This window comes from Peromyscus leucopus, chromosome 12 (assembly GCF_004664715.2).
Source record: "Peromyscus leucopus breed LL Stock chromosome 12, UCI_PerLeu_2.1, whole genome shotgun sequence".
NCBI classification, from domain to species: domain Eukaryota; kingdom Metazoa; phylum Chordata; class Mammalia; order Rodentia; family Cricetidae; genus Peromyscus; species Peromyscus leucopus.
In genome coordinates, this window is record NC_051073.1 from 73101618 (window position 1) to 73118638 (window position 17021).

Here is a 17021-nt window from a genome sequence, read left to right on the forward strand (position 1 = left end):
TGTAAATCAGCATCAGCTTCACCACCTCGTCTCTAGGGTGGAACCTGGCATCCAGTGCCGGCATTGGCAGCCTCCGGCTACATCTGTGCAATGACCTTGAGCCAGCGCCTCCACCACCCGCTGGGGCAGCAGTGGTATCTCCCTCGCAGCCGCTAGGATCCTAAGAGACGATGTAGGTGAAGGCCAGCCGGGTGCCCGAGGAAGTCTGGCCAAGGGTAGCTGTGGCTATTACTACTTCTCAGAAGGGAAGAGGTGTTTCAATCCACAATGAATAAATGGAAGTGCTGTGGAAGTTACTCCAACCAGGAAGGGAAGTAGCCGTCGGATCTAGGAAGAGACTCAGGAAAGGGGACAGTTCCAGGCACAGAGTTGTGGAAAGCCCGTTCTGAAGTGCAGACAAGTTTTGGCTCAGTGAGCCAGAGCCTAAATTCCTAATTAGCAATAGCCTAGGAAGGGTGGACCAATAAGAACACTTTCCAAGATAAACTCGCAACAGATCATTAAACACATTGAGAAGGGAAAGGGGCTCTTGTTTCCAAGTCACCGTGACAGCAGCAGAGAGGCCAGGATGCGCATGCGCGAAGGGGGGGTGTACACAGAGACAAAGGCACCAATGTAGCCACGCCCAGGAGGAACTGTGCAAAGAACACCTCCGACCTACAAGCCTGGCTCCTCCGGGAAGCTGCAGCTGAGAACATGATGTGATGTGAAAAGCAAAACAACAAACAGGAACAGAATGAAATGTGGGAAGTATAAGTTCAATAGGGCTCTGCCATTCTGGACATTTTCTTCTTTTCCATATTGCTAGTGGCTCTCTGCTGGTTAGTGTTTATAAACTTGACTTAGACTGGAGGTACCTGGGTAGGAGAAACCACAATAGAGAAATCGCCTCCATCAGATTGGCCTGTGGGCTGGTCTGTGGGGTATTGTCTAGACTGATGGTTAATATAGGAGGACCTAGCACTTTGTGGGTGGTACCACTCATAAGCGGATGGTCTGAATTATATAAGAAGGCAGGCTGAGCAAGCCCCGGGGAGCAAGCCAGTAAGCAGCACCCCTCCCTGGCCTCTGATTCAGTTCCTACTTCCAGGTTCCTAACTTGAGTTCCTGCTCCGAATTCTCACAGTGATGGACTGTGATCTGGGATATGTAAAGCCAAGTAAACTCTTGACTCCTGGGCTTAGTTTTGGTCAGCGTTTATCACGGCAACAGAGTATCAAACTCGATCAGGTCCTAAATTAAATATGGGGAAACATGCTAACGCCCCACCATGTCTAAGGTACGGCAATGGAGAACTTAATGGCCTTCGAAAATTCACACACATTTGAGTCCCAGTTGTTGGAAAGTCTCTAGATACAATTCAGAAGTCACTCTGATCCATGTAGAAAACAGGAGATTCTGTCCCATGAAAGGCAAAGACAAATGCCACACCACTTTCCCAAAGACAGAAGGGTACACAGTGAAAACTACATATTGAGGCACTTCTCTCTAGTCCCTGGAAACTAGAGTCAGTGGTTGACACCCAGGCACAGATAATATAGCTGACTAAAGATAGATTCCTTTATTACTTTTCTGATAGAGGTTGTCAGGAAATCATTTAGAAAATTCAATGTGAACTTAGCGTAGTGTCTTCTCTTTTGACAAAAACAAAAACAAACAACACCCCCCCCCCAAAAAAACCCTCAAAATCCACAGAATTGAGGTCTGCAGACCTGGATTTCCATCCTGCTCCAAGGTGAGGGCATGTTCTCTTAGGTCCATCTCATCTAAAGCTCTGTGACGCTACCTTAAACTGCAAGTGGGCCGGTAGGAGCAGGGTCCTGAAAATCCTGCATCAGTACAGCACCTCCATGCTAAGGTGGAGACTATACCATGTCTGACCGAGGGGAGACTTGATCCCTGGGTTTGCCGTTATATAACTTAATCCCCAAATGATGGAGAGCTGTGACGAAGGTCACAGAGTGATGGTCTGGTTAGACTGGAGGTTGGACCGAGAACCAGATGAAATAACTGAACATAAACACAAAGTCCTGTGTCTGCGCTGTATTTTTCAATCCTGCCTAAGTTCGAGAGAGAGAAACACATAGTCAGATGAGAACAGGGGTGACTGAGATCCCACGCCAGTGGAAGTGGTAGTGTCCTCATTTAGCTTCCAACAAAAGAGCTGATGAGGCTAGGACTGCTTTGTTCATGTCTTGTTTTATGGGCATGATAATGTGATAGAATTCCAGCCCCAAGAAACAGTGGTGTGATTGCCACCTGTCCACGGAATCCTGATGGTGCTATTGTTTTTGATGCCAGGGATAGTGCCAACTAGCCAGGTAATAAACTGTGGTGTGTGCAGAACAGTCAAAATAAGAAAAGTCTGGAAAGGAGGTTCTAAGTACTGGCCACACTCAGCCCAGAGGTTGCACAGCTAGATGAATGGGGGGGGGGCGGGGAGGAGAAAATAGTTGAGTATTCCCTTGAAGTCTGAACATTGTGTGATGCCCTCAGCGTACTCGGCTTCCTCTGTCTCTCCGTGCTCCCAGATCCATAAGGAAGGCAGCCATCATAGCTGAGGGGATGGTGTGGCAATAGTCAGTGAGTTTCTTGGGATTTGGGGGTTTTTAGTTTTTGTTTGAATGGGTTTTCTGTTGTTGTTGGTGGTGGTTTTCTTGTTGTTGTTGTTTGTCTATTTGTTTGTTTTGAGACAGGGTCTAGTACATCCCACACTAGCCTTGAACTCACTATGTCACGGAGGATGTCCTTGAACTTCTGATCCCCCTGCCTCTGCCTCCTGAATACCACGCCTCCTGTGCCACGTGCCCAGCATATGCACTGGTAGGGATGGTTCTGTGCATGCTAGGTTGGCATCCTGCTCCCTGAGCCCCAGCCCCCACATACACCACGATAATGACGATCCTCTCCCTGTGACGTGCTTACTGGACTGGCTGAATGCAAGGAGGAGGAAGGCCATGCCACCTAGCTCCAAGAGGGAGGAGAGGACCAGTGGAGGAAGCCAGAAGAAAGAATCCAGGCCCACTTAAGAGAACATTGAGAGGATTCAAACTCCCCCGTGGAGAAGTGTGTCCCCAGTTACAACCAGAAAAGCTCACTGTATTCTTGTTCTATGGTTGGGACAAGTCAGAAGGTGACAGCATTGATGAGGAACTTCAAAGAACTGGGGCAGTGGGTGAGTCACCATGAAGGTAACGAGCGCCAACACTCTTCCTCCTCTGGCGAAGACGCTGAACGTCGTTAGATTTCTGGGTATCTTAGGTCAGTTTCTGTTGTTCCTGAACACCGCAAACTGGGCAAATAGTAAGTAACGAAAGTTTAGTTCTTACCATTCAGGTTCAGGCGCTGCTTGTGGCAGGGCCCTTGGCTCCCAGGGACTCTGCGGTCTGGACGCAGCACGAGCACACTGTGGTTTCTTTCCCCTTCCGACAAGGCTAATAAGATCACAGGGCTCCATTCTCATCTAATCCTAATTAGGCCCCACCTCGGAATACCGTGACAATGGAATTAACCCACCATGAATTTGATGGAGGCAGCCAGAACATAGGAGCAGACACCCCAGGTGGGAGGAGATGCTACTGTATGTGTGCTTTCAGCTGCCTGCCCTTCTTCAGAGAAGCAAGCTAAAAAAGAAAAACAAAACAAAACATGGAGCTTATAGTTTGTCAAATTCCACAAATGGGGCGCTTACCTGTGCATTCTTGGGTATAGGACAACTCTTTGACTCTTTGGGTCCTGTTCATTCTTCTGTAAATGAAATACATTACCAGTAATCCCAAGGAACAAGAATCAAAGCTAGGACTTTTTTTTTTTTTTTTTTTTTTTTTTTGCTGCGTGAGTAAGCATCATGTCAAAATCGGATTTACAGCTAGGTGAAGCGCAGACTCAAGCCCTCCAACCTTGCAAACCCCGTGGGGGATGGGGGTGGTAGAAACTAGATAAAGAAACTCAGCTACGTCAGCAAGCAGCGCATGAGCCAGAGCAACACTTTACACAGCTCCAAGAGACAGGCAAACTGGAAGTTCTCCCAAGCCTGGAAGTCTCGCACTTCTCAGCAGGCAGAGGCAGAGGATAGAATCAAGGGATAAAATGAAAATAGTCATTTGTTGAGAATCTCCCTAATATTGGTTTCTGGACCCAGTGACACAGCAGATCTTCACTGTGATTAGGAGTCATCCAAACTGAGGATATGAGTTTGGCCGCTGCCTTGGTCTAAATTGCATCCATAAGCGTTACTGGTCCTTTGGAAGTTTTGTGCTGTATTTCCTAGAGCCAACCAGGACTAGCCGGCTCCATCTCATGACAGTGGTCAAAGCCTTAAGTGCCAGATATCTAACTGACAGTGGTGGGGTGGCTGAGGACCTGCCACACCCTTAAGAAGCCCCACCATACACAGCTCCACCATGATCTGCTTTCTCTCTGCTTCGCAGTGTGACGGAGTTGAGGTGGACCTGAGCAATATCTTCCTGGAAGGCATTGCCATTCTTAACATTCCCAGCATGTACGGAGGCACCAATCTCTGGGGAGAAACCAAGAAGAACAGGGCTGTGATCCGGGAAAGCAGGAAGAGCGTCACAGACCCAAAAGAGCTGAAATGCTGTGTCCAAGGTAAGCAAGCATGGGGAGAATTGCTCTAGCCATTGCTCCAGTGTGCTGGCAAAGCCACACAGAACCTACAGCAGGCTTGATGAGCCCTCCCCCCACCCCCCAGCTGCCAAGGACCTGGTGCTCTGGGAACAGGCTGACTCATCATCCCTGGGGTTGGAAAGTTTACAATCTAATTGAGAAGGCAAGATTCACAATAAAGGAACCCGAAGCGATAGTCAGTAGGCAAACCAGGGCTCCATGAGGTTAGGAGTCAAGTTCTGCTCCCGCCATGGGTACCAATGTCTTCCATGTCTACATCCAACAGTTCTCAACCTGCTCTCAACTCCCAGAGCAACATCAGACCCCATCCGTCACTCCTTCCCCCTGGAAACCCTTTGTCCTTATGGCTTCTAGAACTCTACTTCCTCCCAGTTTTCTTGGTCCCCCCACTGCTCACTACTCAGTCTCTTTTCTCTCTGGCCAGTTAACTATTATTTTTTAAAAAACCATCCACAATCCAAGCACTTCTTATCACCTGCTTTCCGATCACCTGGATCTAAGCCACTATCTTCTTTCTTTGGAATTACTAAAAATCCTTCTCCCTGGATTCCTTCTTCTGCCCGTGCTATATATAACGTGTGCTCACCAAGTGCTGTGGTGTGTGCCTGTAACGCCAGCGCTGGAGAGGCAGAAACACGCATGTGAGGCCAGCCTAGGCTATTTACTTAGAACAACCTTCCCAAACAGTCTATCTGCACCATCACGTAAAGACAGACCCCTGAGGAAATATCCGATCATGACACGGGCCAAATCCTGTACCGACTCCAAGTAAAATGCCAACGGTCTTAGTGTGATCTGTAGCCTCAAGGGGTCTAGCCTTCAGCTAGCTCCCAGACCTCCTCTTCTGCATGGAGTCTTCCCCGTCACTCACTCTGCTTCTGCCACTTGTACAGGCGGTTTGCATGAACCAACTCGTCCTTTCCAGAAGAGCCAGAGAGTAGGTCAAAGAGGCCCTCGGCTTGTATGCTTTCTGAGATGTCCTTAAATGACCTTCATCCCAACCTTTGTCAGTCAAAGGTTGATTCCCCTAAGGATTTTTTGGCTTTCATGGTATCTTAGTTGCCTGGAGAGTGGAGGGTGAGAAACTGGGGTGCGGACATTGTATGGGTACTAAGAGAGGATTGGTTTCTAGTCCAGGTATTGCTACCAACCCATTTTTAGGTGTGCGTGTGTCCGGGGTGTGTGTGGGGGGGTACCTCAGTTTTCTTTGCTGTAAAACCAGCTTTTCAGGTAAAAATCTCCTTAGCTGGGTAGATGGGGCTGAACAAGAAGCATGACTCCTAAACCAGACTTGCTTTGTGAAAAGGATTCCTGGACTCTGAGCTACCTACCATTGAAGGGAGGGGGCTACCTACATTGAAAGAAGGGGCTACCTACCACTGAATGGAGAAGGGTACCTACAAGTGAGAGGGGGGCTACCTATCATTGTAGGGAGGAGGCTACCTACCACTGAAGAGAGTGGGCTACCTACCATTGAAGGAAGGGGATTCCTACCATTAAAGTAAAGCTACTTCCTGCCATTGAAGGGAGAGGGGATACCTATCATTGAAGGGAAGGGGCTACCTACCATTGAAGGGAGGGGATTCCTACCATTGAAGAGAGGGTGCTACCTACCATTGAAGGGAGGAGCTACTTGCTTATTTCACATGGATCATCTGTATTCTCAAGCAAGCTAATCAAGAAACATCCTCTTCATACCTCTGTCCTTTCAAAGAGGACTCAGGAATATTTCTCTCTTGCCCTCTCATGGCCCCTTTATTTCACACAGTAAACTTTTCAATTTGTATGAATTATTAAACTGAGTAAGTAATTCATTCCTCTTTCCTCCCTTAGCAGGGGAAGTTGTGGGTGCTAGCAGAGTAAGGGAAATACTGGAGGTTGCATAAAGTTCCTGGCTCCACCCCCCCACCCCCCACCCCCACCCCCCACCCCCGTGCTCCCACTTCAACCCCACTCTCACCTCCCTAGCATCCAGCTCTACCAGAACAGAGAAGGAACTGGCAAAGAATTAACCCTCTCCCATATCCACCCTGGGGCTTGAGGAAGCTCTTCCTGAGATCACATTCTGCCTTAGGGCTCAATGTCAGCTTGCATTTTCTCCTTAAGCATCTGATCTTACATCTTTCTGTTCTTTAAGGAAGAGTAAACTGTTGGTGGCTCCTAGTCCCAACCCCCCTTTCCCATCCCCCAAAATGTGCTTTCAGAGCTGAGAGATGAAGCACTTCCTGTTCTTCAACGGGAGTGTGAGTGGATCAAAGGAGAGGCGCTGGCCTCTGGACTTCGCATAGGCTCAACTCTGAGCCTTCCTCCAGAAAGAGCCGTCATCCAGTAGAGTTGAGATCCCAGTGGGGAAAGCTAGAGATTTCCCTTCGCCCCTGGGCTCCCCCCACACTCTGCCTCTCACTAGTCCGTGGTCTTGTGGATGTCTTTGCACCTTCTTGGCTCTCCATTTTTCTTACCTGTAAAACAAGCAATCTGGAAATCCTATTTTGAGACTTCCCACGTCTCCAAAAACTGACAATCAAGGTTTGGTCTATGTGGCCTCCTTGAGCAGAATTGTATGTGTATTTTTTCTTCTGTGTGTTTGTCCCAGGACTTCTAAGGGGGCAGGGAGCTCTCTGCAGGCTCTTCATACATCGAGATCCTTGACTCCTTGGCCTCTCTTTGGGACTGGAAGAGAGGGAAAAGTCAGAGCAGAGTGTAGAGAGAAAGGTCTCATCATTGGAAGTACAAGAGGAAAGGGTAACAGAATGCTTATGCCAAATCTCATAACCTCTCTCTCGTGGGAAAAGACCCAAGTAAGAAGGTCGCTCGGGATCAACATGGAGTGAGTTCTATGAGGACGCAGTCTGCTGAGAAGGTAACAAGCGCGCAGGGAACCTGCAGGTGGATAACCTGGGTTTAAATTTTGGCTTTATATTTTAAAATTTGAAATTTATCCCACCTCCTCAGCTTCCTCATCCATAAATTGGGCATAATAATACCTAGTTCCCTAGCTTGTTAAGAAGATGGTGGGTGTAAAAGTGCCTGGATGCAGTATGAGCTCATACTTAGAGATAACCACCCTCCATCCTCTTCCGAGCATGCAAGTAGGGATCTGGTTTTGACATGTCTGTCTTCAGCATGCGCCACCAATGGGAAAGAGCAAAGGTCCTGCAGAGTTCCACTAAGCCTTGTCTCAGCACAGAAAACTCATATAAGCGATTGCACCCACTGCCCCCGCCCCCCCCCCCCAGACTTCTTAGATCACAAGGACAGAGGCTAGGGATTATGAATCTCTGAACCCCTACTAACTGTCCCCAAGTATCAAAAACTAAAAAACAAGGGGCTGGACAGGTGGTTCAGTGAGTATGAGTGCATAATGATGCTCTTTCAAAGGGCCCAAGTTCAATTCCCAGCACCCATATCAGGTGGCTTATCACCGCCTGTACCTCCAGCTCCAGGGGACCTGACACCTCTGACCTCTACAGGCTCTAGCACTCAGCCACACACAGATACACAGACACACACTTTAAAATAATAAGAAAACAGAAGTTTAAAAAACAAAAAGCATTAGATAAATGAGAAACTCGTGGCATCAGTTATCATTAGTATTTGTAACAAGAATGGTCAGAAATAATCTTTAATTTTTATGTTCCATTGTAGCCTGAAAGTAACTTTATGTAAATGAATATAATCCTAACCAAAAACCCATGGGAAAGGTTATGTACCTAGCCAAATATCCCTACTTTACAATTGGGGAAAAAAAAAAACTAGTCAGTTTATATCCAGAAGTATCATTGGAACCAAGACTTGTTTGTGTCCATGATTCCAAACCAGCACTTAGAGGGTGTGTCCATCTAGAAAATGTACTAAAGAGACTTCTGTGTATGTTGTACAAGCCAGGTTTTCACAGCATGGGTGACAGATAGATGCAGTCCAATGAGAGGATTCAATCTACTTGGTGACACTCTGATCCTCTCCCTTAATGACTCACACCTCTAGAACTCCCAACAGAGAAACCAGCTCTGAATTTCCTGGACACTGAGCTTTGCCTCAGCCTTCCTAGAAAACTGGTTGTAGGTTGCCCTGAATTATAGGCTGCATGTCCTCATCATCTCTTTCCCCTGTCTGTCTTGGAAAACAAGGGACATATGTTCCACAGTCACCTGGGATAGTGGGCCCTAAAAAGGAGGCAGACTAAAGTCACATTAGATAGCCAGCTTTATTCAGAGCATCAGACAATTTATACCCTGAGGTTTACAAAAGGTCACCTGAGTAAAGTTCTTCTGGGCTCAAGCTGTATACGATCACAAAGACAAGTGGCGCATGGCAAAAACGTGTTTTTCCATAGAGGCACATGAATAGCAACAGCTGAAGTCAACTCACTCCTGTCTGCTGCACCTGGGGGAGCACGAAAACACATTCCAAGAACGGTTCTGTGTTTTGAAGAAAATGAGGTCGCAAGACTCTTGTCTTGTTTTCTTGGTGCTTTCTCACAAGCACTCAGAATTTTCACATGATTCCATTCTTGGACTGTGTTTCAACAACCTTTGTGTCCTTTTCACTGCCTACTACCCCAAAGGGTGTAGAGTGTTCTACAGAAGCTGTTGCTGCAAGAAGAGAGAGGAAGGAATCTTGCCTTCAGTCAGCACAACGGGCAATAGACGCTGCAGGAAGACAGGATCAGGCAGGAAACGAAAATGATGAAGAAAGTCTTAGGAAGCATTATATGTGAATATGGGAACCATTAAACGTTCACTTGACAAGTGAGATGTGCTAGCCATCTTTAAATAACTAACTCAAATGCAGCTTAAAGGACTTGCAACTGAGAATCTGTGTGGAGTGGAGGGATGCACCCCTGAGGAATTACAAAAACAAAACCCAAAAACTCAGGCCTCCTCACCCCCCCCCACCATGTGACCTTACAATCTCTCCAAGCCTCCATTACAGCGCTTGACCGAACAGAACAGTGATGGGCTCCTCTGGATCGTTGCGAGGGTTGAACTGGATCATCCTTGTAGGGCACATAACAGCACCTAGAACTCAATGAGGCCTTGACCACCAGTCATCGCTGTCACTGCTTGGTGTTAAGTGACGTGAAGGGGCCAATTTAGAAGGTCTCTCTTGACTTCTTCAGAAATTTGACCTAGATTTCCTTAAACCACCTGTGGCTCTAGCAATCGGTACCTCTGGGGTTATTACTGGGACAATGCTTAAGTGCATTTGGCTGTTGCTGGAGGGCTTAGGAAGACACCTGAGCAGACTGCTGTCCAGACAAGCAGGGGGAAGGACAGGGGTCAGGGAGCCAAGTGAAGCACAAATCTGGGTAAGTGAGTGAAACTGGAAAGCAGAGTCCTTGGAGCTCTGCCATTCCCTCTGGCACCAGCCCAAGATACAATGAGAGACTTCCTACACACTTTCTCCTTACCCTCGATCCAGTCTTCAGGCTGGAGCCAATGGTAGACTGGCGATAAGTCACCCCCACTGTACCCCCTGCCTATCTCACATGTGGTTTCTCTATCAGTCCCACTTGAACCACAAATAGAGTGTTCTAGACAAAGTTCTAAGCCAAAATCTCTCTAGTCTATCAGCAGGTAATAATTTCTGCCAGTAAACAAAGCAAGGGTCAAACACGTGTGGTAGAGAGTTTACTCTGAGTAGTTCTTACAGCATTACAGACAGGCTTTCTGTCAGCTCATTCAGCATCCATGCAAACGCACCTACCAAGCATCAGGTACTAGAGCATGATGGGGAATAATGACTTCCCAGCCCCTAGGGGACTAGCACGGCATGGCCTCCATAACATAACCCTGCAACGAGACACAAAGAACGGTGATAAGAGCTAAGAGTTGCATGGCTCCCACGTCTGAATGAGTCCAGTCAGCCAATGTAACATTCACAGGCACACCCCGTGGCCTCCCTAACGTGGTACTCAGGCCTGCTGACCTAAGCAGTCTCCCAGCCCATTGCGGATCACCCCTGCTCTCCCAGATTCAGAGGCTCTCTCTAGGAAAGAGAAGCAAACTCCCAGGCATGCAAGATCACAGGGTTCTTCTGCTCATTTGACCCTGCTACTTTGCAAGCGTGGATGGCTTGCTCATGTGTGCATGGTGCCTTGTGGGTTTTCACCAACCGTATGACGAGTGCCCTGAGTTCCAAAGCCAGGGCACAGATACCGACCAGCCATCTCAAACGTTGATACTCCCAAGCGGAAAACCACAGCTCAGTTGAGACTCAGAAATAACGGCAAGCCTAAGTTCATGACTTCTTGTGGCTTTCTTCCCACTTGTATATAATAAAGTCATAACAGAGGAGGGCCCAATAGGTTCAGAGATGGCCGAGGCTTTCCCTAACTAGCCTAAAAATGGTACATTTCACGGGGGTATACTGCTTGCTTTTTGTTTCTGTGATAAAAACACTGACCAGACACCAACTTAGGGGAAGGAAAGGGCTTATCTGGCTTACAGGTTATTGCTCCTCATCAAGGGAAGCCCAGACAGGAACCTAGAGGCAGAAACCAAAACAGAACCATGGAGGAAAGCTGCTTGCCGGCTTGTTCCTCGTGTCTTATCCAGGACCACCTGCCCAGGGATGACACCATCCACAGTGGGCTGGGCCCTTCCAAATCCATCATTAATCAAGAAAATGCCCAGACAACATGCCAATGGGCCAGTCTGATGGAGGCAGTTCCTCAGTTGAGGTCCCCTCTTCCCAGGGGACTCTAGTTTGTGTCCAGTTGACAATAACTAGTTGGCTTAGACGATCTCTCCTGTGGGTTGCCAGAGAAGGAGGCATGTGAACTCCAAAGGGCCTCGGGAGTACTAGGTGTGTGCACTGGGACTCTTCTCGGCGCTGGAAAATTACCATGGCAACATGTGTCATCTTGTTAAATGTTTGCAGGCCTACAGAAAGATTTGACTCTGCTCTGCACAGGAAATCACAGCTCTGCCATTCAGTCTTAGCAGCCCACGCTGGCATCAACAAACCCCAAACTAGTCATTATCTTCCCCTTCTACCCATGCTTTTTCTCCCCTCCTCAAGCCCACTGCCTCCCCACAACCACATGGCCCCTGCCTGCTTAGTGTCTCACCTGGTGCCCAAGCCAGATACCCAAGATTCCCCCTCAAAGCTACCTGGTCCAACTCTCCTGTGATTCCTCCTTTATAGGCCGTCTCCCTCACTAGACTGGGAGCTCCCGAGGGAGCTCCAGATGTCATGGTCCCTGTGCTTGGCAGAGTCTCTGAGGCCTCAGATGGGTTTCTGAGGACTAGCTGGCCAAATGCACCCAGAGCCAGGACACGATGGAGTGATAAGCTATGGGACTGTGGTTTTTAAGTTGATCTATCAGCAAAATGGAATCTCTGTGAATGATGCTGGCACGCACGAGGTCCCAGGACTTCTTTGCCAGCGACAGCTTGTGTTACAGCTTGGGAAGCCTGCCTCTGACCTTTCCCCTAAGACCCTGTCTGTTCCCAGCTGACTCTGTCAGGCAGAAACCATGGTCAGTGGGAACTCACAGGGACCACCAGGGGTTGCCCCTCTGGATTCTGCAGGTAAGGCCTGGTGCCTTGTTTGTTGTTTGTTTTAGGCCACACAACATGGTTCAGTAGAAACTGACTTTTCTATGTAGTATTGAAACTCTACAATCACAGATCTCTTTAAATTTTAGTCATCATCTTGTTCTCTAGATAAGGAGAAAGAAATAGCAAGGGGAAGTAGTTTGCCCTCGGTCAAACCTGGATTGAAATATAGGTCTTTTAGCCCACAGAGAACCTCAGTCTCCTAGGGGCAGCAAATATTTTTCTATAATAAGACATGTAACTAGGCTTTGTGTGCAGGAGTCTCCAATGTAACTTCCCAATTCAGTTCACTTAGCATAAAAGTGGCCCTGGAGAGTAATTAAATAAGTGTGTGGGTCTATGTTCCAATAAAACTTTATCAACAAAAACAAATAGACTGTATTTGACCCTCGTACCATGATTAGCTAGTCTGTGCTTTAGAACCCCAAATGGTCCATGAACCAAGAGGATAGGCATCACTTGAATGCAATGCAGACACCAAAGGCCCATACAGATACGCTGGAACAGAATCTGCGTGCCCACAGCCTCTCCAGTGATGTATGAGAAAGACTCTGTTGCTTGGCCTGGCTGATCCCCACCCCCTACCCCCACCCCGGCGAAGAATGTCATAATGAAGTTTTGTATACTAGAAAAATGAGGTGTGAGGAGGTTAACCAACCTGTCCCAGGTCAATTGGTGGGTCTGTAACTAGAGTCTGAGTTCTAGCATTCCAAACATAGGATGCTACACACCAAATAACCCACTCTAGCTAGCTCCAGCCTCATCACTTTGGGCTGGCCCTGCTGGAAATCCGAAGGGAGGCAATTGGTCTTTGGCTGACTTTGGAGCAGAGAGCACCAGCTGGGGTTCCTCCCACCCACCCCTATCTCCTGAGAGCTGGGAGGGGCTGGTGAGGTGGAAATGTTCCAGGGAGGCTGCTCACCATCTGCAGAGGGAAACCTGCTCTCATTGGGTTCAAGCTGGAGCTGAACTCTAGCTTGATTCCTGCCTCCAGCCATCTGCCTCTCACAATAAAAGAGGGACTGGGGAAACTTCACCCTTGCCGAGCAGGTGGAGCAGCTAGTCCAGGTTCTTTGACAGGACTAAACACCTTGTTCTTTCGTTTTAATCATTGCTGTTCCATCGCTTGCACCATTTTGGTTTCCAAACCTGTCCCTGTTCTTTGCAGTAGCTTTTAAGCCACTCAATACTGGGCACTTCCTGAGATCCACCCCCACAGCAAAGCACCATGCTGGCCGCATGCCCAGACGCTGTTGTTCAGATTTCTTGGCTAGTTTCTATTTTGTGCGGGGACTGTGTATGTCTTAGTCAGTTGGGGCTGCTGTAATAGAATACCATAGGCTGAGTGGATTAAACAGCAGAAATTTCTTTCTCATACTTACGGAGGCTGACATGTCCAACATCAAGATGCCAGGCAATTTGGTTCCTGGTGGGGGCCCACATCCCCGCTTGCAGATGAACACTTCTTGCTCTATCATCAGTCACATGGAAAGCTCCTCTCTATATACCTCTTTTTCTAAGAATTTACCCTCAGGATGTCCCCAAAGCCTGCTCTCAAATTGAGAGCTGGTGCTTCAACATATGAATTGGAGGGAGAGGAGTGGGGCAGACACAGACATTTAATCCATAGCAGTATTTGATCTCAATTTTTTTGGACAGTCTCACCATGTAGCCCAGGCTGGCAAAGGACTCTTTAAATGCTAGGATTACTGTTGTGAGCTCTCATCCCTCAGTGTTATGGCTTAGTCAACTAACAAATAACATGTTGGTCTGCCGTTTAGTGAATACCTGCTTTGGAAACAAAAGACTTGTATATTTATTTCACTATTTGATTTTATGTCTGAGGAAGCTGAAACCCCTTGGGATTAAAAGACTAGGGTGAAATCACATTGACAATGTATAATCAAGCTGGACTCATACCTGGCCTCAGATACTTAAGCTGATCCAGGTACTGCAGCTGCAATCGAAAGACAGTGTGGTCCAGTCCTCAATCCACAACGCCACCAGCACGGTGTTTTGCTATAGGATGGATCAAGAGGTGCCTAGCAACCATGTCAATACTAGCACAACAGGCAAGTGCCATGGAATAGTAGAGCCAGTGGGTACCACAAAAGTGGGAGACATAAGAAAGAGGAGGAGGAGATCTCTCCTTCAGAACCTGATTCTTAGCTACTCAGCGCTATGCCATTCACAAAGCAGGTGATCAATAAATATTCAATGGCCAAATGAATGAATGAACGAACAAGATAGAACAGATATGTGCTAGTCCTAAATGCTGGCAAGGATTTGAAGAGACAGAGAATGAAAGAAAGAAGACATGAGCTAATGCAGAATATGGGTTTGCAACTGTAAAGCCTTCATTTGGGAGACAAATGGCTGAAGAGGAATAATGGGCAGAACCAAGAGTAGTGGTGGGTAGACACAGGCTGCTACGACCATCCTTTGATTATAGGTGAGTCCCCCGTCCCCGTCCCCGTCCCCGCACCCCACCCCCTGCCATAAACCACACCATTCCCTGCCTCTTCTATGCACAAGCTCAGCCTTGCCAGCCTACCTCTTCCTGAGCGGAGGCTTCTGTTGGCAGAGTGGACACTGTAAGCAGAGACCCGTGTCTCTCCCAGCACACTGCCAACTCATATTTCTTCCCATGTTCAGGTCAGCTCACCCAACATTTGTTATGCATCTAGTTATATTTAGCACCATATGCTAAAAATATTTTCCATTCGTCATCTCATTTTAACTCCCTATACGTCCCTGCCTTGGTCCGTTTTCTTCAGCTGTGACCCAGACCACAGCTCAGGAAGCTGGGATATCCAAGATGGAAGGATCATTTCTTCTTACACAGTCTCACCTCAGCAGCCTGGTGATGTCAGACCTCTTCATTTTTTTTTTTCTAAGACCTCCTTTCTTCCTGAGAAATCCCCCTCCCCTGCTCTCTCTCCCCACCACTGCAGGTACATGGTTCCTCCCTTTCTAAAGCACCCACCCCTCTTCACAGAGGTTTAGAAGCCCTCCTTCCCCCATGCGGCACCTTCGCCAAAGCTCTGGCGAAGCCCAGAAGATACAGCCGCAGAATGAAGGGAGCCATTTTCTCACCCTGTTGCTCACACAGGCAGGGCCTACAGAACCCAGAAGCAGCCATATGCATTCCTATTTCTGTGCTCTCTCTCGCCTCACCAACACTCGCACTGGACAGTCTATGCCCTACATGGTGCTGACAGGAGAAGGCCTATCTACTTTTGACCAGTCAGGAAACTGGTCTTCATATTGGCAGGGGAGCTCAAACATGCCTAAGGATTGGTGCATCACCCTAATGAGGGAGACTGAGGCCCTGGGAGGGGACACGATTTCCCTAAGGCCGTGCTACTAGACAGAGCCCAATCAAAGCAGCATTCCACCTCCCACCTGTCAGACCAGCACCTCCTCCACAGCTCGCCCTTTCTTTCTTCTCAGAACCTGGTCTCTCCTACCTACCCCTGTCCTGCCTCAGTGCGGGACAAAACTGACTTATGCCCTCTGGCTACCTTTGTGCCTTGATGAGGCTTGAGGTGTGTGAGAAGCCTAAGGACCAATGTGACAAGTTCATGGCACAAAAGAAGAGGTGCCCTTCAGGGATGAAGGTCAAGTCCATGCCTTTATTCTCCTCGAGCACCGGGAACAAGAGAAGGCAAAGTAGATCCCACACCCCACACCTCCGCTCTCTGTCTCTGTCTCTCTCTCCTCTCCTCTCCTCTCCTCTCCTCTCCTCTCCTCTCCTCTCCTCTCCTCTCCTCTCTCCCCTCACTCTTTCTCCTCTCTCTCTCTCATGCATGCACAAGAAAGTGGGGGGCGTGGCATCGCAGTTATGATTAGCATACCCAAGGGCCCATTTTAGGCCCTTTTTAGCATAAAGAAGACAGACATGGGAGTGCATCTCCTGTCAAGATCTGAGCACATCCTTTCTAAGGAAACACAAAATCGTAGTGACAGTGACTACTTCCTGGGGCTTCCTTCTGCTGCTCGAATGAGATGGGATTCGTCCAGAGCACTCACTGCCCGGCCAGGAGGATGTTGTGCCTACCTTCCAGAGGGTGCACACCAAGTCCCCAAGGAGAAGTGAGTGACCGAGTCACAGGGTTCAGACCCAAGTCTGTGGAGCTCGTGTTCTGCGTCATCCCCTCAGGCTGAGAACAAGAGAGAAGGGCTGTGAGGACTTTCTGTACACAGCAGTGTCCCTTGGAGAAGACCAGGACAGGTCTCCGGGCCTTTCTCCAGGCAGAGCCCCACCTTTCAGGCTGTAGTATTCGTACACAGCTTTGAAATGCCTTGGTCAGGACCTATGCTGCGTCTGTACTGACTCCAGCTGGGGCTCAGGGAGCCGACCAGTGCCCGGCTTTGTTGGGCGTTAGCGTTGAGCTACCAAGGACGCACAGACCACCTCCCTGGAAACACAGAGGCAAGAGAGGAGCTCCAGGCAACACCTGTCTCACTCAGCCTTGGTGGTTGAGTGTGTAGGAAGGCCTGCCAGTTTCCACTCACCTGTCTAGACAGTGGGACTGCCCTTGTCCCTCTGCCAGGCAGAGGCCATGTCTAGGCCATGTCTTTCCTTTTGTAGAGGGAAGGAGGGCCTGTGTACCTACAGCACACATTGGCTTCTTTGGAGCACAGTGACGAGGGGAATTGCTGTTAACAGAAAGCCTTCACATTCTCCAACACATCAAGGCAGGTTCTATTATGACCCCTCTCTCAGGCAGAATTGATCACTTCCTAAGTTCCCAAGTTGAAAGCCCTAAACTGTGGTACCTAAGAATGTCATTACATTGGATACAGGCT

At 48.4% G+C, this 17021-nt stretch overlaps 1 protein-coding gene across 2 annotated transcripts in view; it reads left to right on the top strand.

Annotated features, from left to right (window-relative positions):
* Positions 1-17021, top strand: part of Dgkg (diacylglycerol kinase gamma) — a 203911-nt gene that overhangs the window by 163093 nt on the left and 23797 nt on the right. For both annotated transcript variants that reach the window (XM_028875222.2, XM_028875224.2), the window contains one exon: positions 4431-4608. In XM_028875222.2, the coding sequence (XP_028731055.1) occupies positions 4431-4608 (178 nt within the window). The remainder of the gene's footprint in view (positions 1-4430; positions 4609-17021) is intronic.